General features: G+C 40.1%; 1 protein-coding gene across 4 annotated transcripts in view; it reads right to left on the minus strand.

Annotated features, from left to right (window-relative positions):
* CNIH4 (cornichon family member 4) overlaps positions 1-23,440 on the minus strand; it is a 39,321-nt gene extending 15,881 nt beyond the window's left edge. The window contains exons 1-5 of one of the 4 annotated variants that reach the window (XM_059997821.1): positions 23,327-23,440; positions 19,915-19,983; positions 13,766-13,878; positions 9,232-9,372; positions 5,254-5,927 (exon numbers count right to left, since the gene is read on the minus strand). In XM_059997821.1, the coding sequence (XP_059853804.1) occupies positions 5,900-5,927; positions 9,232-9,372; positions 13,766-13,878; positions 19,915-19,983; positions 23,327-23,395 (420 nt within the window). In that variant the 5' untranslated portion in view covers positions 23,396-23,440 and the 3' untranslated portion in view covers positions 5,254-5,899. Of the gene's footprint in view, positions 1-5,253; positions 5,928-6,072; positions 7,489-9,231; positions 9,373-13,765; positions 13,879-19,914; positions 19,984-23,326 lie in introns of those variants that run through there. The other 3 variants (XM_059997831.1, XM_059997812.1, XM_059997839.1) reach the window with 3 other exon arrangements.
* Between the last annotated feature and the right edge of the window lie 1,428 nt (positions 23,441-24,868).

Below are 24,868 nucleotides of genomic sequence, written 5' to 3' on the forward strand. Positions count from 1 at the left end.
ATAACTGGAGTGCTTATTGGGTACCAGGCGCCTTAGATACATTATTTAAACTTCTATCTCTGTAAGCAAGTATTGCTCACTTTTTTTCAATGATAAACTCAGGCTTAAGGAGACGGAAATACAGTTAATAGATGATAGTACTGGGATTCAAACCCCTGTTTGATTCCAGAGCCTGTGCTTTTAACTCCTAAATCCAAGGGCACGTGAGACTCAACTGAAGGCTTTTTTAACTTTTAGATTTCGAAGCCACCTTCCAGATCACAAGTCAAATTTGTTAACACGTCAGGTAATTGTATGTTGTCAGCTGACACTGATCCACACTGGTGGGTTTTGAAAACCGTGGGACTACGCTATATTATTACTTCAGCAATGAGACCAAGAATCAAAAGCAGGAGCAAGAATGGTAATGAGAGGGACTAACCACAACGCACACACTATTTGGTCGTTGAGTAACATGAGTACAGAACAGGTATTCCTTTGGGCTAATATACTGGGTGCTTGCTTTAGGCCAGTCACTATGGATGAGCCACTCATTCCATTCTCATTTAATTCTCAAGGTACCTTCATGGGGCAAATACTCTAATTTCCATTTTACAAATGAGGGAAGTAGGCTTAAATAAATTAACTGGTATGAAGGAGCTGGGATTCTAAGCCAGGTGCCCCTGAGCTTATGCTATTAGCCACTGCACACATAAACCTCCCTTGGTCTGTAGATGGCCACTTACACCCTAGATTAAAAATTGACTGTTAAAAACTTGTCAAAGATAGGTAAAACATTTAAGGGCACACTTCTTTACTGATTCTAGTTAACTGTGTAGTTCATAGAAGAAAATGACACTTGAAATTGTACAGATTTTTCTCCATACAATTAAAGCAATCAATAAAACAGACTCATGAAGTTTCATAGAAGATAGAAGCACAATAAATTTGAATGTCTTTAAATTGTTTTATAAAGTAGTGGGTTTGGATTTAAATATAAATCCTATCACTTGGTGTGTCACTTTAGACAAATTACTTATCTGTCAGAGATCCCTCATCTCTGAAAGAAGCTAACAGTATCTTCTTACCAGACAGCTTGTGATGGGTGAGAATGCACATAGTAAAATCACAAACGATTTTTTTTTAAGTCTATGGCAGTCAGCAAAAGCCAGATACTGGAGGTTCTACACAACAAATGATTGCTATGTCCAGTGAAACAGTTTCTTCAACAAATTGCAAGGAAAATAATAGGGAATTTAGTAGATTAAGAGACTTAAGGACATTAACCAAATGAAATGGACAGATCTTTGCTGAATCCCAATGTGAACAAACCGACTGTAAACCTTGAGCCAATGGGGGAAATTGGAGCACCCGTTGTATATTTAGTACTAAGTAATTACCAACTTATGTATGCTGCTGGGACTGTGTGTGTGTTTTAAGAACCCTTATCTTACAGAGATATGTGTAGAAATACTACATATGTACTGATGTCTGGTATTGGCTTCAAAATAGTGTGGGGGAGGGAAGGTAGTAGGTTACAGATAAAACAAGAATGCCCGTAAGTTTGATTATTGTAACTGGTAAAATAGAAGATTACCAACTGACACGGATTAGTCCTGTTATTGTCTTCTAAAAAGTTAGTATCTTTATACACAGCTACACCAGAAGCTAGCCTTGCCCTGCAGGTCACTCTGATACAGCAGATGCAGTGGCAGCCAAACTTGTTGCTTTTTAATTGAGCTGTCAAGTTCAACCCTCGCCTGCTTTGCATCCAACCTGTGAAATAGGCTGCTGATCAGATAAAGTGATAAGATCAGGCTCTACAACTTGATTCCACTCACATCCTCTCCTTCAGAGATTATCAAGTTGAATGAACTGAGCTGTGAAAACAGACGAAGGATTCAAGCTCCTTCCTTGTTCAAGTGCCAGCCTCTTGCCCAAAGAATATATGGTACTTAGAATAGCAGACTGAAGATGAACCAAGTCCCCTGGATAAATAACAAAGTGGGGATTCTGACGAAGCACCGGGTGCTTAGAAGGGAACCAGGAATCAGAGAGATGGCTGGAGAGTGATAGTACAGCAGTGTGTAACTCCGCACCTTTACTAGTCCTCTCAACATCCACACACAAGGTGCTGCACTGGAGAACAGCAATTTCAGTATTTGTTCGACTGACTCACATTCTGACTATGCGCTAATGTTGAATGGGAACTAATACAGGTGAAACCAAGACTGTTCCATAACGGATGTAGCAAACCAAATACACAGCAGGGGAAGCCACGGTCAAACCTCTGAGCTCCCAGCTAGCTGATTCTGACCACTCACCCACCACCCACCCCTCAGCCAGCCTCAGAGGGAAGCCATTGAAAACAAAAACAGCTTTTATCAAGGAATTTATTCTAAAGAGCAACTTGAGCTCTTGGTGACCAATCCCTTTAACATCTATGTCCTGACGTTGATTATTACTGTGATTACTGCGGTTCACAATGCTAACCCTAAGGCTCTGAATGACCCTCAGTCCTTAGATTATATTTAGAGCAGAACAATTTGACTACTACCTTGTACAATTTTCACGGTAAGTATGGCTTAAAACCAAAAGGCTTCACTGACAAATGCTCAGATAGAACAGCCCATTCTTTGAACAGCCTTATAACTGTAGTTTCACTACACCAAGAATATTTCCATCTTTGTTACACTACATTGCAAAATAGTATTTTTGGCTTAAAGTACACAAATTCAGGTGGCAGCAATCTAGATAATAGGCACAGAATTTCAAGACTTCCCTTCTCTATCTTGCTGCCTGTTTCCATGTATTAGAACAATTTTACTTACATGCAGGGGGTAATTAATTATACCTAGTACATAATACTTTTCATCACAATTACTTCTGACAAAATATTGTGAGGAAAACTGACTTCACAAGCCTCCAGTACACCAAATACAGCGGTTTCCTTTCCTAACCTAGCATGTCTTAGAACATTCCATAATGTGACTGCCTTGAAAACAGATGGTAGACTTTGATTATGTTGCTCCATTGCTTCTTACTTCCCTGATGTAAAGGACATTAGTTAGACTTCATGCTGAGAGAGCAACAGAACAACACAATCAGATTTATGTATCCATTCAACAATCATTTATTGTTTCCGTCTGCAAGGCATGGACTGCGTTAGGTGCCAGGAGCAATAGGAAAATGATACAAATATGAATAAGAGGATACTCTGCCCTCCAGGAGTGTACAGTCTAGTAGGAGAGATTAACTGCATACAAATAACCGTAACACCAGATAGAAAGTGGTAAGTGCCACAGAAGAAAAAGTTCCATGGGGAGCTTTCTTATCCCTCAAATTCAAAGTGAGCTCAGATGAGAGGAAGCAGATTTGGATTATTATTCCATTGTCATCTGTGTGGCATGAAAAGGTGGCTGTCAGGCTTTGATGAACCAAGCTGCACCTTAGATCTTTCTTCCTCGGCTCTCTCAGCTGAGTCCAGTGATTAGCAAGTGCACCTGCTAACCACTGAAGGGATGGAAGGAAAAGGTCAAAGGAAAATGACAGAATACACAGATAAAAATATTCTGCATCCAGGAGCATGCCATAGTAGTCTGCACTGGCTGGGCCCAGGGTACTACCTTCACAGATGGACAGGGACGAGAAGTGATAAGGGAGAGAACACTGGACTAGCCAGGAGGATTCCAGATGTCTAAGATGAAGTTAGACCAAATGATCTCTAAGGGTCTCTGCAACTCTCCAATCAGTTAAAAGCACAGAAGATTAATCTTCGGCATCTTAACCACAGCTTTTAAAGTCAGTGCTTTTTCCCTCTTTTCATAATTTGTAGAAGGGCCCCTAAAAAATCCAAACAAAAAACTAGAGTTACCCCCTTTCCTGCCTTTGATTACAGACAAGCAATACAAGAAAGGTGGTTTTGTTTTTAACCACTGTTAATGTTTCAGAAGTAAAGAGCTCCTGTCTTTCGTTATAAACAAGGCACCTTTCTGATCTGCTCAGCCTCACCAACAGACGTGCCTGATGGTATGTAAACTGACAGCCAGATGCTCTCAACTACACAGGTTTCTATTTTGGTTACTAAGAATACTTGTATATTCCAGACCTTGTAATAACCTATAATGGAATATAATCTGAAAAAAATAATTGAATCACTATGCTGTACATCTGAAACTAACACAATATTGTGAAAATTTCAATTTTTTAAAAAAAGAAGAATGAGAAGATAAAACATTTTGGTCAACAGTCCTCCACCACCTTTGAGCTTCCTGAAGTAGCTTGTTTATCTCTCAGTTCTAAGGATTTAAGTTCTCCAACAGCTTCATTGCTTTCAAAGCTTGAGCAGAACATTTAGAGGCACTGGAAGTTAGGGATAAAGTCAGAGTTAAGTGACTGTTTTTCTTTTTTTAAATAGAGGAAGGTGCCTAAGAAGGAAAGGGTAAGAGAGATGCATCAAACTAACTTCTATGTTACAGCTTCTTGGCTCTTTGCCTGGAAGAAAAACAAGATACCCCCAAGGAGCAATTTTTGAAGCTCGAAAGAGGCCAACAGAACCAAGTTTACTTTGCCTACCATTTCACCCTTCCTTTCACGTGTGGCCAGGGTATACCACCATCCTCAAAATGTGGGTCTATCCAAATAGGGAGTTTTGCTTAGTGCCTCTCCGGCTTCTGCCAAGGCTAGACCCAGTCCAGGGCCGAAAGGACATGCAACATTTGATATCTGGTGACCACACGCCTTATGTGACTATGCAATTCTGCCTCAACAGAGTGAATAACCTCTTTGGACTCAGCCATGTTTTGCCTAAATGCCAGCGCCTAAGATGGCCACATTAAAACACAAACGAGCACTGAGAATGAACTGCCAGGTTCACTTCACCCAGCAAACAGAGCCCAAGAGGTTAAGTGCCCTCAACAACTGCAAGAATTGACAAATATACCTCCAAGGAATCAAGTCTGGTCGGATACTGCTATGTCCATGAAATGGACAGTGGTCAGCGCAGCAGGACAGGAGTGCTACGGTTAATCAGGCCCCAAACAGCGCTGACAGGCTCAGTTTCACCGACACCGAATGACTGGCTACTCCTGCTTCTGATCTGATGGGCATCTTCTACCAAATCACCTCTCCAAACCCATTAAAAAATATATCGGACAGATCAAATACAACTGGACCAATGAGAATGCAAAACCAAGACGCAGCAAGGGCCAGTGGGAGTATATGGGTTTGAGGGCGATTGTGGAGGCAGCGGCTTTTAAATGAAAGCTCTTGATAAAGTTTTGCTTTTTTGGTTTATTTTCCTTTCTATAAGCAGGAATTACATCGTATGTGTAATGGCTTATAAGGGTTCACAGATTCAGCAAAGAAATATTATTTTTTGAAATGTCATTTTCTGTTAACATTCTTGTGAAAAGACATTTGGCTTACAGCCCCATAAATCTGTAAACCATATTAAATACAGGAAGCTGCCGCAATATAGACAAAAGGGTAGTTTAGTTTCTTTCTTCCTTTGCCCAGACTAACAGTATCGCTTTGTACTCTGACTTCTCAGTAGACCTGAAGAGCCACTTTGCTCATCTATTACATTTTCCCTTTAAAGCGTGTCCTCTATTTCTTTGGCATGCAAGGCTGGAATGACAGTCCTATTCCTACATACAAATAACTATCTTCAACATACAGATGATGAAAAACACCTTCACATGTTGGGGGTGCAGGCTAAAGTTGAGAACCAGAAAGCTACAAAAACTCAATTCATGTTTTTTAAATACTTTATATGGTAAAAATACAGCAAAAATATTTTTTGTTCAAAGAGGAAAAAATATACTGCTATGGTCATGGTTCTAAGGATGATTTAAGTCGTCTCTGGCTCCTCAACTGTGCACTGTAGTGTGGGCTGACTTCAACTACGGCTTCTCCAGCTTCAGTCATTTATCAAAGCTAAAATCATACTGTGGAGAGAAGAAATTAATGTTACTAATGTTTCCTTAGGAATGTTCCTACAGAGTCTGGTCTGTCCAGACTTGCATCCCTAAGGCTCAGCAAGGAACACTCATTTAAGTAAAAAGCAAAAGCAATCATTTACACCTAAAGGAAAGAATATCTATATTAGGACATCAAAAGGCCCTAACGTTTTCACTAAAAGAAAAAAAAGAAAGAAAGAAAGAAAGAAAACCGGGGTAGAGGTGGCGGTAGGGAGCATAACCTAAAAGCACTGCTGGGCTCTAGCTTAGAGAAAACAAGCTGTGTCTAGGAAAAAACTTTAATTCTCCATGGAGATCTTTGCACATGTTGTTCCTGCCCCTGGAACCCCTCCTCTCATCCCCCATCAACCCAGTAACTTCCTCTCAGACTTCAGGATCCAGCAGGCCTCATCAGGCTCCGGCACGGCCTCTGGGAAGCCAGCCTCTCGGCCCAGGGCCGTTGCCCTGCCTCTTCCTGCACACCTCAGCTCATACCCACTTTCATTCTCCAGGATGATACCCGCGTGCTGCAATCAGCAGGCTCCCAGCTTTGACACAGGGATTCTGCGCTGCTCCTTTTGTGTCACACGCAGTGCCTTACACAAGTGTCTTTGACACATGGCGGTCACTCAGTAAATACTCTGTTAAAACCACCACACTTAACAAGAGTAAGAAGACTATCATTTTTTTACTGAAATCAGCCTTGCTATGCTGAGAGCAAATGACTAAAACACAGAAATACCCTTACACTACTAATGGTATAAGTGATGCGTTGTCCAAATTTAAACAAACTAAGGGTACACAGTGCACAGCACAAATTAATGGTAGTAACCAATATTTTTGAACACTTTGTTAGAGCTTACAAGAGGTCAGCACAAACCAAAGTGCTTTATGTGCATTATCTCATTTAATCCACATCACAAGCCCATAAGGCAGGTATTATTATTATCCCATTTTCAGATGAAGAAATTGAGGCACAGAGAGGATAAGAAACTTGCCCCAGGTCACACAGTGAGGGAGTGGTAGATTACACCAGGCTGGCACCTAACCAAACACCAAAGGCATAGATTCCACCAATCTCCAAAGAAGATGGGAATTTTTTCCTTTAATTCTATTTAACAAACGCTGAATGTCTGCTATGTGCAAGGCACCATACAAGTGGTAGCAGGCGATACAGAAGGAGCAGCATAAATCCCTACATTAGAAATCGGATGATTTAGAATAGTAAACACTTTTTAAAAACAGCACCAAAGCTAAGAGAAAAGTGTTACAAGAACATCTGCGATTACTCTTCCATCCTGATCCCTTGAGCTACAAGGAACGCCAAGGGGGAAGGAAATAGCAACATGGCTAAAAATGACAAGCTGAGAAGGGAAGGGAAAAGAAAGAAAAAGAAAGGATGCATCCAGTGAGCAATGCAGCTACTCAGGCAAACCAGTTATACTGGTTGCCTATCTTTTATTTCATTGTAAAGAACCATACCTTAAACCTGCCCCAAAATTGCTTCCTGATTCCTCCAATCCCCAGTCTTCAGTCCATCTTCCCACTGCTTTAAATTCAACAACTGAGAGGTAAGAAACACTTGTCCATTTTTAAATCCTAAGACTTTGGGTCTTACTAAGCAAGATACTGCTCCCTAATCCTACATTTACACCCAAAAGTGTGACTACATTAGCTTTGCTCCCAGATGTCTCAAGAAGCTCATGTTATCAAGACCTAGGGGATGTCCACTCTAGTTTATTCTCCAAAGCATAAAACCTGGAGGGGAGAGAAGGATGAAGAAAGGATAACCACCTTGCTTTTTGTCTCCGACAAATAGAAGGGAACATATATGATGGTAAAGATACCTTCATATGGTTTGACTTTAAAAAGTAATAAAAATAAGAATAGGGCTTCCCTGGTGGCGCAGTGGTTGGGAGTCCGCCTGCCGATGCAGGGGACACGGGTTCGTGCCTCGGTCTGGGAAGATCCCACATGCCACAGAGCGGCTGGGCTCGTGAGCCATGGCCACTGAGCCTGCGCATCCGGAGCCTGTGCCCCACAAAGGGAGAGGCCACAACAGTGAGAGGCCCGCATACCACAAAAAAAAAATAATAAGAATAAGAATAGGTGTATCATTGTATTCTTCATGTTAAATTTTGCTCTTTATTCTCCATCTTTAATGCTAGGATTAAAAATTAAGCACGTTAGCAATGAGGTATGAGAACCAGAAATGTTATTAGTGTGGTTTTTCTGTCCTATTTTTTAAAATACAGAAAAGCAAATATGATAAATAGTCAAAAGGAAACCACCTAAACTCTAATTTCAATCTAATCTGTGTGTGGAATTAGCATAGCAAAAGGATTTAGGAAGCCTGCTTTTTCAGGCAGAGGCTAAAATGGCTCTGACTTCTATGCTATTTCAGACAAAATAGCAGGTTTTTAAAACTCTTATCTTTGTACAGTTTCTAATTATTAGGACTTTTTTGAGTGACAGAAGTTTAGTTCAGTACAAGTTTTTTCCTACTTGTCTCATGCCCATGTGAAAATTAAAATTTACCTCAGAAAAAAACAGGAATGATACAATTACGCTTGGATACAAAAGCTTGACTTTTAGCCTCTTAAAGGCTTAATCAAATCATACACACATGACAATTTTTTTCTCTTCTTTGCTGCACTCTATGGGTCTATAATGGGTAAAGGAAAAGGTGGCATGTTATCTCTAAAACTTAAGGTAATAAATATAAGTTTAAACAGGACTGCATGAGGCTTCCAGTGTCTGATAGCCAATCCTTCATATTAATTCTTACTTCCAATCTAACTGGAAGACTGATGAAATTTTACCCGAACAGACCACTTGCATCCCGGAGAAAAGGCATCACACCTAAATTCCTTAATGCCAAGAAAGATCAGCCCGACGTGGATATAAGTTGTTGAGAGCTGCTGCCAGTGCTCTGGTCCCCCGAAGACCCAGGAGTGGGAAACTCTCTGGGGGTACATATAGTAATGTTTATAACAGGCAGTGAGACCTCACAGCTGGATACCAGGGGAGCAAAAGAACAGCAAAGACAGTTTAAAGCATGTTGATAGCCTCAACAGCTAAGGAGTAACTAATAACACAGAGTAACTCTACTCCAGGTCAGACAGAATGGAATCCTGATTCAATGACATGACATAAAAAATCTACACAGCCACAAGAAATTCACATAATCCCCAAAAGCTCTGCAATGTTAATACAAAATCCTACGGTATAGTAATACCTCACCCGTCAAAAGCATATGGCATCCAGGAAAACGCCAGGACTGTAAACTCACCTATAAAGATACATGAAGAAACAGAGCAGGTGGAAACCAAGCTTGATCATGGCTTCTTTCATGTGTGACTTCAGCTGCCCTCGATTGTGTATTTCTGTTGGATCAAACACTCCCATGTTACCACTTGGCACCATAATGAACCTGGTAAATTAAAGGATGCACACACATTAGAAGGAAAATCAAATCATCAGCATAAATATTCAAAAATAAGTAAACCAGTAATAATCAACCTTCAAAAATGAACCAATCATAGCTGCCTTATATGACCAAATATGGACAAGGTATTATAATGATGTCACAGGCCATGCCTTAGTCTTCCTTTGAAAATACAATACTATTAATTTTAGGTGTAATTTCTGCCCTCTGAAACAAATACATTAACACTCTAGAGAAGGATATTTTATGCACTGAGACCCTTTTACCCATCTTCTGTAGAAAAATACTGAATCGGTAATACCTATAGCTGTCTTCCATGAGACACAAGTGAAGGGGGCCCCAAAACCAAACCAACTTTATCAAGTTCTTAGAAACTTCTTTATCTACAAGGTTCTAACTTAATTAATGCAATTCTCTTCACCTTCACAACATCTCTGCAAGTTGTCTTTATGTTTAACACTTACATCTTTGTGTCAAACATAATTATTCCCATTTCACAGATGATACTAAAAAGAGAGATTCTATATCCCAAATAGAATCCTCATGTTTGGTGCTCCTGCTGATCAACAGATACGTCTCAATCTGCATGGTTAATAAACGGTACCTACTTGAAAAGAGCAATTTAAAGAAGGCAGAAATGATTTCGAATAAATGCTACTGTGGTAAAATAAAACTCTTCAGTTAAGACAGTAAATGGAGAGTTCAGATGCAAACGCAGTGCCTAACTTTACATGACACTTAAAAAGTACAGATTACATTTAATTAAAATATAAATTTTATTTTAAATTAATTTTTATGTAAATATTAAGTTAAATAATAATATTTTGACAAATAAGAGATGTACATTTTATAGTGATGGAGGTATGACCACAGTGAGGGAATGAGAACAGGGCTACAAAGACAATACGGAACCTAAAGGGCACAGTAAGCACACACCGAGTTCCATATCCAGACCAATTCAACTCAGTGCTCACACAGACTCAGACTCAAACTTAAAAAAAAAATCTTCAAGATACTGTGTTTAACACGCTGTGGAGTCTTTGGGCCTCTTGAGATAACACATAACATTTCATATTTATTAAATACCACTGTGTATATAGTATTACATATGATAATCTTCTCCTTCTTCCCCAAATGATTCCTTTTACAAATAAGAAAATTGGGCTACTTTGAGAGGATCAGTGAGTTTAAGCGTCTAGGCTTCTGCATCCCAACTGTGCCATCTGCACAGCATGCATGTCCTAACCTAGCACTGATCATGACCTCTTCCTTCTCGCACGTCCAAGCTTCTCTAGTCCAACTTTGGGTTCCTCACTCTCGCCACACGTTTGGTTTCTCAATTATGACTTCTTTGAAATGCAAATGGCTCTCTGAGTTTCACAAATCTAAATTCTCCCCCCAATCCTAGTAGCCCATCTATGGCTGAATAAACGGTATACATGGTATTTACAAATGAATATCTGGATAGCATCTCAACTCAATACCTATTTTCCTCGATTTACAATGGTATTATATCATGATAAACCCATCAAAAATTGAAAATGCAATTAACACACCTAACCTACCGAACATCACAGCTTAGCCTAGCCTACCTTAAACATGCTCAGAACACTTACATTAGCCTACAGTTGGGCAAAATCGTCTAATACAAAGCCTATTTTATAACATTACAAGAAAGTTTCGTACCGCATATCGCTAGTCCAGAAACAGATCAAAATTCAAAATTCGAAATACGGTTTATACTGAAATGTGTATCATTTTCACACCATCATGAAGTCGAAAAATCAAAAGTCAAACTATTGTAAATCGAGGACCATCTGTAGTCTCAAAGAGTCTTATCCTTCTCTGACTGCTAGCTTATCTAACAGGAGTGTCACCACTTCCTCAGTAGTCCTTAAAAACTTTCTCTTACTCAATTCTGACTTCTCTCTTCATCTTTCATAGGCAATAGGTTAAACTCTTGTCCATTCTTCCTTCCTATCACCACTTATACAGCCCTATCTTGTTGTTTGTTTTTTTTTCGGTACGCAGGCCTCTCACTGTTGTGGCCTCTCACGTTGCGGAGCACAGGCTCCAGACGCGCAGGCTCAGCAGCCATGGCTCATGGGCCGAGCCGCTCCACGGCATGTGGGATCTTCCTGGACCGGGGCACGAACCCATGTCCCCTGCATCGGCAGGCGGACTCTCAACCACTGCGCCACCAGGGAAGCCCTAGCCCTATCTTTTTCATTCCCACTATCACAACTCTATTCCAGTACTATATTATCTCACCCCCGTCTCTGAACTGGTTTCCCTACCTCCTGCCTCTTTTCCATCCAATCAATACTATATAATCCTTCCAGAAAAATCTTCCCAAAGCATAATTTATATCATGTCAACTTAGCTAATCAAAAACATATGCAGCAAATGTATAAAATAAGCTACAAGGATATACTGTACAACACAGAATATAACCAATATTCTATAATAGCTATAAATGGAGTATAACCTCTAAAAATTGTGAATCACCATACTGTACACCTGTAACATATAATATTGTACATGAACTATAATTCAATAAAAAAGAAATTAATTAAAAACATATAGAGCAAGAAAGATATATGAATGGCTAATAAGCACATTAAAAAGTACTCAACATCATTAGTCACTAGGGAATGTAAATCGAAACCACAATGAGATACCACTTCACATTCAATAAGACAGTTAAAATAAAAAAGACACAACAAAAAGTGTTGGCAGGGATGTGGAGAAACTGTAACCTTCATACACAGTTGGTGGAAACGTAAAATAGTGCAGCTGCTTTTGAACACTCAGGTAGTTCCTCAAAAGGTCAAACCATAGAGTTATACCATATGACCCAGCAATTCCACTCCTAAAAGAAATGAAAATATATGTCCACACAAAAATATGCACATGAACGTGAAAGGATGCTCTACATCACTAATCATTAGAGAAATGCAAAGCAAAACTACAATGAGATATTACCTCACACTGGTCAGAATGGCCTTCATCAAAAAATCTACGAACAATAAATGCTGGAGAGGGTGTGGAGAAAAGGGAACCCTCTTGCACTGTTGATGGGAATGTAAATTGATAAAGCCACTATGGAGAACAGTATGGAGGTTCCTTAAAAAACTAAAAATAGAACTACGATATGACCCAGCAATCCCACCACTGGGCATATACCCTGAGAAAACCATAATTCAGAAAGAGTCATGTACCACAATGTTCATTGCAGCTCTATTTACAATAGCCAGGACATGTAAGCAACCTAAGTGTCCATCAACAGATGAATGGATAAAGAAGATGTGGCACATACATACAATGGAATATTACTCAACCATAAAAAGAAACGAAATTGAGTTATTTGTAGTGAGGCGGATGGACCTAGAGTCTGTCATACAGAGTAAAGTAAGTCAGAAAGAGAAAAACAAATACCATATGCTAACACATATATATGGAATCTTAAGAAAGAAAAAAATTCCCTGGGCAGGGACAGGGGCAGGACAGGAATAAAGATGCAGACGTAGAGAATGGACTTGAGGACATGGGGAGGGGGAAGGGTAAGCTGGGATGAAGTGAGAGAGTGGCATTGACGTATATACACTACCAAATGTAAAATAGATAGCTAGTGAGAAGCAGCCGCATAGCACAGGGAGATGAGCTGGGTGCTTTGTGTCCACCTAGAGGGGTGGGATAGGGAGGGTGGGAGGGAGACGCAAGAGGGAGGAGATATGGGGATGTATGTATACATATAGCTGATTCACTTTGTTATAAAGCAGAAACTAACACACCATTGTAGAGCAATTATACTCCAATAAAGATGTTAATAATAAAAAAAAGACACGATCACATTGCATTTTGGTAAATTAAAAGAATAATTTTAATGAAAAAAAATATGCACGTGAATGTTCATAGAATTATTTATAATAGGCAAAAAGTGGAAACTCAAATGCCCATTAATTGCAAACGGATAAACAAAATGTAGTATTGCCATACAATGGAATATTATTCCACAATAAAAAGGAATAAAGTACTGATACATGACACGGCATGGATGAACCCTGAAAATATTATGCTAAGTGAAAGAAGCCATAGAAGATCACATATTGATCTCTTTTAAATGATATGTCTGTCCAGAACAGGTTATTTTACAAAGACAGAAAGGAGACTAGCAGTTGCCTAGAGCTGGGGGAGGGGAGTGACTTCTAAAGGACATAGGGCTTCTTTTGGGGGTGATGAAAATGTTCTTAAATACGTTGTGGTGATGGTTGCTTACATCTATAAATATACCAAAAACATATTGGATAGTATAGTTTAAATGGGTGAACTTTATGCTACCAGTACTCATATGTATAAATAAACAAACTGTACTCACCGATATATATTCCAAGTGGCAACAGGCAAGTTGAGAAGGAAGATGAACCAGTGCAATGAAATGAGCATTAATACAGTGACAATAGTATGGCCAACCAATTCTGGAATTACCCACTGCAAGGGAAGAACACAGTATTACATCTCACTGCTGTGTCCTTCCGGAATGTACATGTTACTTGAAATTAAATCAAAGAAAGTACAGAGAATTTCCAAGCTAGTGTTTCAAGATTATTTTTAGGCTCGGATATCCCAGATTTGCATACTGCTATCACTGCTTACCCAGTGCAAATAAATCAGGACACAGCTTAAAAATGATGCACTTAGTCTTTAATTACATTTTACCCTAAGCAAAGATTCAGATTCATTCTCTAAGCAGGTACAAATGACAACTAGAGAAAAAATAGAGTATTATTTACTTTCTATTCCAATATCTGTGCTAAAGCCTCTTACTCTAATTTGGGATGGTTTATATCCACATACATGCTGCCTTTCAGGTCAGAATACCGATCCTAAACATTTCCAAGCTCCAGAACCCTGAGGGAAATCATCTCACATCCACCAAAAAAAAAAAGTACTTTAACAGCTTACAATATCAGCTCAAAGTTAAACAAATATGATAATGGACCAGGATAACAGAATCCCAGACTATTGGCTTTATAGCACCCAGTGCCCTTATCTATGTTCTTTGTTTATTGTGCAATATTATAGTTCTCATATATCAACAGCTATTGTGGCAGGTTCTCAATTCACCAATAGTTTTCCTCTCCTATGAGTAGAGATTTTTCTTTTAATGGAAGTTAATAGCTAGTATTTATTGAGCCACAAACTGGCACTCCCAACTTATAGAAATGAGGAAAATAAAATTCAAGAGAGATTAAGTAACTTGCCCAAGGTCACACAGCTACTTAGTGGCAGAGCTATATAACAGAAGCCCAGACACACTGGTCCCAGGTCTCTTGCATTTAGATTTCAGATACATTTTTTTCTTTTTTCCTGGGGGGGACGGTGTCACTCTGCGACGGCTGCAGGATCTTATTTCCCCAACCAGGGAATGAACCCATGCCCTGGGCAGTGAAAGCACGGAGTCCTAACCACTGGACCACCAGGAAATTCCCTTAGATACGTTTTTTTTTTTTTTTTGGCTGCATTGGGTCTTTGTTGCTGCGCGTGGGCTTTCTCTAGTTGCGGCGAGCAGGGGCTACTCTTCGTTGCAGTGCACGGGCTTCTCATTGGGGTGGCTTCTCTTGTTGCAGAGCACAGGCTCTAGGCTTCAGTAGTTGTGGCTCACGGGCTCTAGCGCTCAGACTCAGTAGTTGTGGTGCATGGGCTTAGTTGCTCTGCAGCATGTGGGATCTTCCCAGACAAGGGCTCAAACCCATGTCCCCTGCATTGGCAGATGGATTCTCTGCACCACCAGGGATATCCCACTTTTTCTTAATAAACAAAGAAGAAGGGCCTTAAACCTAATTTGCAATCAACCAAAATATTTTTAAGTATGTAAATGCATTTTTAAAGTGTAACCAATTTAACATAATGCTAATATGTGTAAGCTGCAAAATCAGATAAACCTGGAGTAAAACTCATGCTCTATCCTATTTATTAGCTGTGCAATTTTAGGAAGTTATCTACCCTCTCTAAATCATGACTTTCTCATCTGTAAAATGGAGATAATACTTACACCTCATGAGGTTGTTTCAGAGAATTAGACAAAATAATGTATGTAAGCCACACACAAAGTAAGCACTCAATTCACATTCCCACCAGCAGTGCAAGAGTGTTCCCTTTTCTCCACACCCTCTCCAGCATTTATTGTTTCTAGATTTTTTAATGATGGCCATTCTGATACTTATCTTCTGAAAGATAGATCAGTGGAACAGGATAGAAAGCCCAGAGACAAACCCATGCACATATGGTCACCTTATCTTTGGTAAACGAGGCAGGAATGTACAGTGGAGAAAGGACAGCCTCTTCAATAAGTGGTGCTGGGAAAACTGGACAGGTACATGTAAAAGTATGAGATTAGATCACTCCCTAACACCATACACAAAAATAAGCTCAAAATGGATTAAAGACCTAAATGTAAGGCCAGACACTATCAAATTCTTAGAGGAAAACATAGGCAGAACACTCTGTGACATAAATCACAGCGAGATCCTTTTTGACCCACCTCCTAGAGAAATGGAAATAAAAACAAAAATAAACAAATGGGACCTAATGAAACTTCAAAGCTTTTGCACAGCAGAGGAAACCATAAACAAGACGAAAAGACAACCCTCAGAATGGGAACAAGTATTTGCAAATGAAGCAACTGACAAAGGATTAATCTCTAAAATTTATAAGCAGCTCATGCAGCTCAATATCAAAAAAACAAACAACCCAATCCAAAAATGGGCAGAAGACCTAAATAGACATTTCTCCAAAGAAGATATACAGACTGCCAACAAACACATGAAAGAATGCTCAACATCATTAATCATTAGAGAAATGCAAATCAAAACTACAATGAGATATCATCAGAAGTGAGAGAGTGGCATGGACATATATATACTACCAAACGTAAAATAGATAGCTAGTGGGGGACAGCCGCATAGCACAGGGAGATCAGCTCGGTGCTTTGTGACCACCTAGAGGGGTGGGATAGGGAGGGTGGGATAGGGAGGGTGGGAGGGAGGGAGACGCAAGAGGGAAGAGATATGGGAGCATATGTATATGTATAACTGATTCACTTTGTTATAAAGCAGAAACTAACACACCATTGTAAAGCAATTATACTCCAATAAAGATGTAAAAAAAAAAAAAGTAAGCCCTCAATAAATGTTAGCTGATGTTACTACTACTCCCCTCCATGCTATCAGACCCACATAGAAGTAGCTTTCAAACTTTGGATTTCTTACTGTGGGCTGCATTTTGGTTTACATAAACAAAAACCTAAAACAAACGTTTCAGGAAGCGGTACTTGACCTTATTATACTTGGATACTAACTTTCTACCAAGCCCTCTGTTCTCTTTCTCTTCCCTCCTTAATAATGTGTTCTTCCCCTAACTTAGGGGTAAGAAGCTCTAGGCTTATTTCACCCAGGCAGGAGTTTGAAAGATTCTTCTCTGGAGTAACTTAATGGCACAAGAGAAAACACCTACAAAAAAACTGCTATTTCAGGTACCCCCAAAAAAGGTAGACACCAACTACCCTCAGTGAAGTCTTACCTACCAGTCAGTCAACAGCCTGGACCACCCAATGAGCTTCCAATGAGTATTTTCGTGCCTTACCCTAAAGTATGACTAGATAGCCATGTATCAGAAATTGAGGAAAGCCCTCAATATGAAAGAAGGGGGAAAAACAAAGAGAAAGGAACTTGGAAAAAAACAGATATAATGTAGGAAGCAGAAGGAAATTTCAAAACTACTATAATCAATATCCTTGAGAACAAAGAGAGTCAAGCATGAACCAAGAGAACAAAAAGCTCTTAGAAATTAAAAATTTGACATAAATGATATACATACAAGAAAATTCAGAAGATAAAACAGAGGAAATCTTAAAACAAGAAGGTAGAAAAAAGACAAAGGGACAAAAATAAGAAAAAGAAGAACTGGGAGATCAATCCAGCAGATAAATTATCCAGCAAATCCAAGTTACTGAAAGAGAAGAGAGAAAATAGAAGGGGAAGACATTATCAAAGAAAGAAGTAGAAGAAAATTTCTCAGATTCAAAGAACCTCTCAGATGCCCAAAACAATGAGTGAAAAAGGCCTAAACAAAGGTATACCACTGCAAAATTCCCAAACACCAAGGATTACCATAAATAAACCCAACCAAGGATAAAGGTTAAGATTCTAAAACTTCTGGAGAGGATGGAGGTAGGGGTGGGAGGAGAGGGAAGAGAGAGATCCCATCAAGACGATAAGAAATAAAAATGGCACCAGACTTCCCAACTTGAACAACACTAGAAGTTAAAAGACCTTGACCAAGCAAACTCTGAAAAAAAAACTTTTCTAACCTAGAATTCTACACTCAGAGAACCTATCAATCAAGGGAAAGGATAAGACATTTTCAAACATGCAAGTTCTCAAAATTTAATTCCCATGTACCAAATCTCAAGAAGCTACTCCAGCAAAACGAGGTAGTAAGCCAAGAGAAAGGAAGACATGATTTCCAAGAATCAGGGGATCCAACCAGGAGTCCCAGGATGCAGGCTGTGAAACAGGCCTAAAGAGCAACCAGTCCAGACTATAGCAAGAGGATGTAGGTCTTGAGGGGAAATGTCACCTAGAAAAAAACAACTGACAGATTATTTTAGCATGTTTGAAACATGCAGAAAATAGTACTGAATGGCTTTAAAAGATGTTATCTGAAAAGACAAAGCTATGCAGAAAAAAAAATTGGAAAGAAAAATATGATCACTGTCTACCATAAGGCTCGGCAATAAAAAATGTTTATATAATATAATAGTATATCATAATGATATAAACATTGAATATAAACTTAAAAAGAAAATGGAAAAATAGGAGAGATGTTTAGAAGGGGGTACCTAAGAACTAAATCTGTCATATTGACTCAGAAGTCAATAGGTAATATGTAAAACTGATAAATCAAGAAATAGTGGGAGGGACTTCCCTGCTGGCGCAGTGGTTAAGAATCTGCTTGCCAATGCAGGGGACATGGGTTCAAGCTCTGGTCCAGGAAGATCCCACATGCCGCGGAGCAACTAAGCCCGTGTGCCACAACTACTGAGCCTGCACTTTAGAGCCCGTGAGCCACAACTACTGAGCCCACATGCCACAACTACTGAAGCCCGCACGCCTAGAGCCCGTGCTCCGCAACGAGAAGCCACCGCAATGACAAGCCTGTGCACCGCAACGAAGAGTAGCCCCCACTTGCCACAACTAGAGAAAGCCCACACACAGCAACGAAGACCCAACACAGCCATAAATAAATAAATAAATAAAAAGAAATTTATAAAAAAGAAATAGTGGGAGTTCTCTGGTGGCCTACTGGTTACGATTCTGGGCATTCACTGCCGTGGTCTGGGTTCAATCCCTGGTTGGGGAACTTAGATCCTGCAAGCCACGCACCACGGCCAAAAAAAATGAAAAAGAAATAGTAGTGCAAGCACATAGAGAAATATGAATATAAGTATCAGAAAAAAATTAACAGCTCAAGTGTTGAAATCAGTTGCCCCTAAGAAGCAAGACAGATAGGATTTAAAAGGGTCAGGAAGGAACTGCTGTTTTTCACTACAAGCTTTGTAGTACCTCTGACTTTAGTTGTATGCAAGTATAACTTTCACAAAAACAAAAATAAACGTTAAAAAAACTACTTAACTTCAAACTGAAGGAGTAACTTTCTCAATAGAAGAATCCAGGTAACCTTTTTTTGTGTGTTTATTTGTATTTTTGTAAAAGAAAACCCACAAAATACCCACCTAAAATAGTGAGTAAGCAAGAAATATAAAAAGAAATACAATCCATCTGAAAAAATATATATATTATTAGATGGATCTATCTATCAGTATAAAATCATTCTTCTAAAGATGAGGAGGCCTAATCAACCATACTTCAATTTTTTAAAAAAGCAGAGGGCCCTGCCTGGCACACAGCAGGAATTTAATTTGTTTAAAATTAATTAAATTTCAATTTTTAAAAAATTAAAAATAAAGATGAGGAGGCCTGAAACTAATGCAATGTTACATGTCAATTATATCTCAAGAAAAAAAAAGAACTCTGAAAGCATAGCAGATAAACAAAATCTTTTATTTAAATCTATCACTGTATTAAACCATGTTCTGGACAATTGCGAAGGAAGGGAGGGAGGGAGAGAAGGAGGGAGGGAGAGAAGGAGGAAGGAAGGAAGGAGAGGAGAGGAGGAATATAATTTACTAGAAATTTAATTTAAATTTAATGGCCTTAAAACAAATCAACTAATTCCATTTCTCAAGGAGCCACAAAAAGGTCCTCTTTCCAGAGTAAAGAAACAAAATTTCAAGTTAGGTCTTCTGGTATAGTTTCATGATCTAAAAATATTGCAAAGCACAGTAGTTCCACAAACATTCCAATGAATATCAAATACACATATGCTGACTATCTGTAATTATCTTTAACACAGAAAATGGAGAACTGCCTTCAATGCCAGAAAATGAGGAAAGAGATGTCTTACCTTGTTTAATTTTGAGCAACATGATCTAGCATTAATGTAATCACATTCTAAATCAGACAATGTAATTATCTGACAATCAAGATAAGGAATTATTAGACTTCTTTTATAACAACTATTTAAGTTTCAGAAAGCAATCACAGTTGCAAAGCAGAATTGGATTTTTGACTTGAAAAGATTAAGTTATTTCCTTAAAGTTCATTTATTAGACAACTAAATTTTCTCATTTATGTTCCTTCAGCAAGTGATTTTCACAAAATAATCCTCTTATTATGCACAATTCTAATGTGACCCATACCAGAACATTCAAGCTGGATTCCTCAAATGTCAAACAGTGGCCAAAAGAAATGGAAAATATGACCTATATAAACAGTTTAAATGTTATAAACCTGAATTCCCAATAGTAGAAAAAGTGTTTATTTATGATATATCCATAAAATGTCTTTGAAGAATTAAGATATGAAAAAAAAAGGATACAAAACTATAAACTCAGCTTGGTCATATGTTAGCAGTGGTTATGTCTTGAAAGTTGGATTACAGATGGTTTGTTTTCCCAATAGTTTTCTCTATAATCAAACTTTCCACTTACATATATTATACTGGACTTAAACAAAAAGTGGGTTTTAGTACAAAATATAAACTTACAAATAAAAATGTGAGGGACAGATAGACATAAAAAGTCTTCAATTGAATGTGTGGTATTTACTTTAAAATGCACCCCCAGCCTCCCCACAATAGTTGGGAAAAAAATGAAAAAGAACGGCAAAATGTTGAAAATCACTGAAGGTGAGCAATAGAAACATGGGGTTTATTACACTACTCTCTCTACCTTTATGTTCGAAAATGTCCAATAAAATAGGTAAAAAGAAATGTTCTCAACTAAATTCTATACTTTTCCATATGGATAGTCCCCCTATCACCTCAACCCAGTCAAAGCCAAAAGCATCACTTTCTCCACAAATAGTTCCACCTCCAGTTTATTTCTGTCAATGACACAAGCATCATTTGCCCAGGCTCAAAATATGGAAAGTTATTTCTACCTTCTGTTTCATATCTCAGAATCAATCATTACCAGGTCCTATCAATCATTTCTTTTTAACACCACTCACGTTAATTCCTCTTTCACCTGTCCACAATTAGTATCCCATTCCAGATCCAAATGAACCCATTCCCTAATGGTTTCTTACCTTCCAATCTTTCCTGTTTCCAACCCACTCTACAGACTTATCTTCATAATACACCACTTTGTTTATGTCAAAAATTTTCAATGGCTCCCTATCGCCTAGAGGCTAAAAATGAAAGCCCTCCTCTCCTTAACATTCAAACCCTCCAAAATCTAATCTAATCTGGCCTTTCCAAACCTGACCTGCTGCCGCCAAAATCAACCTTGTGCTCCAGATGGCCTATTCCTCCATTACCCAGAAATGCCATGAACACACCTTTCTCTTCACCTTTGCTCTTGCCTGTATCTGATTTTAAATATCCACCCCTTTCCTTCTCTGCAGGTTTCTTTATTGGTTCAAAGTCCAGAAAAACTCTTATCCCTACAGAATGTATACCCGATGATTTTCCACCTCTTGGCTCTAATATTAAGCTAGTACAACTATCCCAAAATACAATAATACAATATGCTGAATTTCATCAAAACACATCCTGAATGTACCTTAATATCTAAGTCCAACACTCCACCTAACATGTTTCTATGTACATAAACTGGTATAAGCCAAGGCTTTTTTTATTTTTTGGCTGTGCCGCCCGGCTTGCAGAATCTTAGTTCCCTGACCGGGGATGGAACCCGGGGCCCCGCTGCAGTGAGCGCACCAAGTCCTAACCACTGGACCGTCAGGAAATCCCCTAGCCAACGCTATTTTAAATTATCAAGACTAGTTTTCCAAACTGCAGTAAGATAAATCCAAGTCTCACTTCTCTGAACTTAAGCTCCTGTTCCTTATGCCACAAGAGAGATGTAGGTCATCAAAACTTCCTAAGTGATGCTGCCCTTTCAGTCAGCTCGCCAAGCCTAATAAAATTCAGGGTTCTCCTCGTCAGAAATCATCAGTTAAAGTAAAAACTGCTGTTCAATGCGTGGTAGGGAGGGAAGGCAGAGCAATATTTACTAAACATTGGCCATGGGGTAGGCATTGTGCTGCTAGGTGCTTAACACGCCCTCATTGTGCACATACCTATCTGGGAAGTAAACATTTTCCCCCATTTTAAAGATAAGAAAACTGAGGCTTAGGTGAAATAATGTGCATAGCAAATAACTAGCTGAGCAAGGAGTCCTGATTCCAAGTTTTGTCCCTTCCCACTTCAACAAGTTGCCAGGCCACAACAAAGTATGAAGCCACACTGAAAACATACTCTGTACAACCATCCTAAAGCCAGAATGCTCTGGCAAACAAACAGTTTAATTCTGTCAGAAAGGGACACATGTAATTTCCAAGGGAAAAAAATACAATGCAGAGCTTCTCATGTTTTTTCTTCGCTTACATTTAATTACTTAAAATTGGATTGTGCGTTGCATCGTTGGGTGACAACTAAGACTAGAAGCTCCCTCGAGAGTAGAGTTGTAGCCCACACGCCTTCTAGAGTGCTAGGTTCAACGACCATTTATTGGCCTGGAAAATACAGTATGAATACCGTAGCAGGAACAGCGATACAAAATACGGAAGTTTTAAACATGGGTCGACCGAAATAATCAGCTGCAGCTGGTTTCTAAAACAAACCCTTCCCAACACTCCCTACAAAAAGGCATCGCGAAGGAAACACTTCACCCGTTTTTGAAATGAATCAACTCCTGGATGTGAAAGGTCGCTACAAGTTCCAACACCCGCGAGAACAAAGGGGAGGGCAGCGGGGGTGTTGCCCAGAGAATGACAAGAGGCGCCAAATCGCCTCCGCCGAGCTCAGCGCGGGACAGTCCACTAGCGACCACCCCTGGGACGTGAGCCGTCGTTCTCGGGACCCCCAGCATCCGGCGAAGGGCCCGGCCTAAGGGAGCTGCAAGAAAAACCACAACCCTGATATCTCCAGGACCCAAAAGGAGGAAAACCGCGACCCCTCTCTCCTGAGGACCACAAGGGGAGGCCAAGTGCCAGCCCCCGCGCAGGGCAGAGCGGGTCCGGGCGTTACAGGGGCGAGCTGTGGCGGGCAGGCCGGGCCGGGGCGCTTCAAGAGAAAGGCCCGCTCGGACCCCCGGGTGAGGGGCGAAGTTGGGCAGCCGGGGTCCTCCTCCCGCCCGGGCTCGCCATATCGGTCTGGCGGGCCGGGCCAGCGCCCAGGGTACCCGCCCCGGCCGCCGGCCGCCTGCCTTGCTCCCTCGCACCTGCCCTGGCCCCCACCCAGGCCCACCCCCAGCCTACTCCCTCGGGTGGAGGGCCCCAGGTCGGCCTCCGCCCGCCTCAGGCAAGGATACGAAGTACACTGAGAGGAAGATAAGCGCGCAACAGTCAAGGAGAGAGAAGACGAACACCGCCGCCTCCATTCTACTCCGCCACCGCCGCGCCGCTCCTTCCGTCAAACTGGCTGTGGTGCCCGGACCAGCCCCGCCCCGCCCCCTGATAGGCCCTTACCCCTGCTTGTTGGAGCAACACAGTCCACTCCGCCGGGACGCGGCATGCCGGGAGTTGTAGTCTTTTCTTTTTCCAAAAAACTCTACCGCCGTGAGTCTGATGCATGCTGGGAAATGTAGTTCAGTAGTACGAATACCTATCAAAGCGGTGGGCCGGGTCTCTATCCTAAATCTGATTGATTATTTCCAAAAATGTGACAAGCAATTAGTCAACGAGTATTTACTGATCGCTTGTAATCTTCTGGATACGCAGTAGAACTTCTTTGCCATGTGCTAAATTTTCTTTCGATTCCGCACTGGACCCACTGGATCCCTGACTTGGGAATGGTAAGAGGTTTTCAAGCCACTCCACGCGGCTTCTGGGATCTTAGTTGTGGCTCACGGGCTTAGTTGCTCTGAGGCATGTGGGATCTTCCCGGCAGGGATCGAACCTGTGTCCCCTGCATTGGCAGGTGTATTCTTAACCACTGCACCACCAGGGAAGTCCATTATCCCTCTGTTCTTGCATGTTGTCTACTTTTTCCAGTAGTTCCTTAGCTTATTAATCATAGTTGTTTTAAATTCATAGTCTGATAATTATAACATGCCTGCCACAACTGAGTCTGGATCTGGTTCTTGCTCTGTCTCTTCAGACTGTGTTTTTTTGCCTGTTAGTATGCTTTGTACTAGAGCCATCTGATGGAAAAAACCAAATGAACCTTTTGGACGACCCAATGCATCTTTCTCCATCCCTATCCCCTTGCTTTTTTTTCCCTCTAATTTTATAACATATAATTGATATATAACATTGTGTAAGTTTAAGGTTTACAGTGTGATGATTTGATGCACATATATACTGCAACATAATTACCACAATAAGGTTAGTGAACACATCCTTTGCTTCACATAATTACCATTTTGTTGTTGTTATAGTGAGAACATTAAAGCTCTAATGTCATAGCAACCATGCCTTTACTTTTCATCTATATGTGTTTTTATATTGAAAGTGGGTTTCTTGTAGATGATATATAGTTGGGTTGTATTTTTTGGGAATTCCCTGGTGGTCCAGTGGTTAGGACCCTGCGCTTTCACTGCTGAGGGCATGGGTTCAATCCCTGGTCGGGGAACTAAAATCCCACAAGCTGTGCTTTGCGGCCAAAAAAATTTTTTTAAGTGATTATTGATATAGTTGGACCAATATTATATTGGATTCATATTTGTTACTGTTTTATTTTCATATATATATAAATTTATTTATTTATTTATTTATTGGCTGCATTGGGTCTTCATTGCTGTGCTCAGGCTTTCTCTAGTACAGCAGTGGGGGGCTACTCTTCACTGTGGTGCACGGGCTTCTCACTGCTGTGGCTTCTCTTGTTGTGGAGCACTTTTAAATAACACTATACC

This window comes from Delphinus delphis, chromosome 1, assembly GCF_949987515.2.
Source record: "Delphinus delphis chromosome 1, mDelDel1.2, whole genome shotgun sequence".
NCBI classification, from domain to species: Eukaryota; Metazoa; Chordata; class Mammalia; order Artiodactyla; family Delphinidae; genus Delphinus; species Delphinus delphis.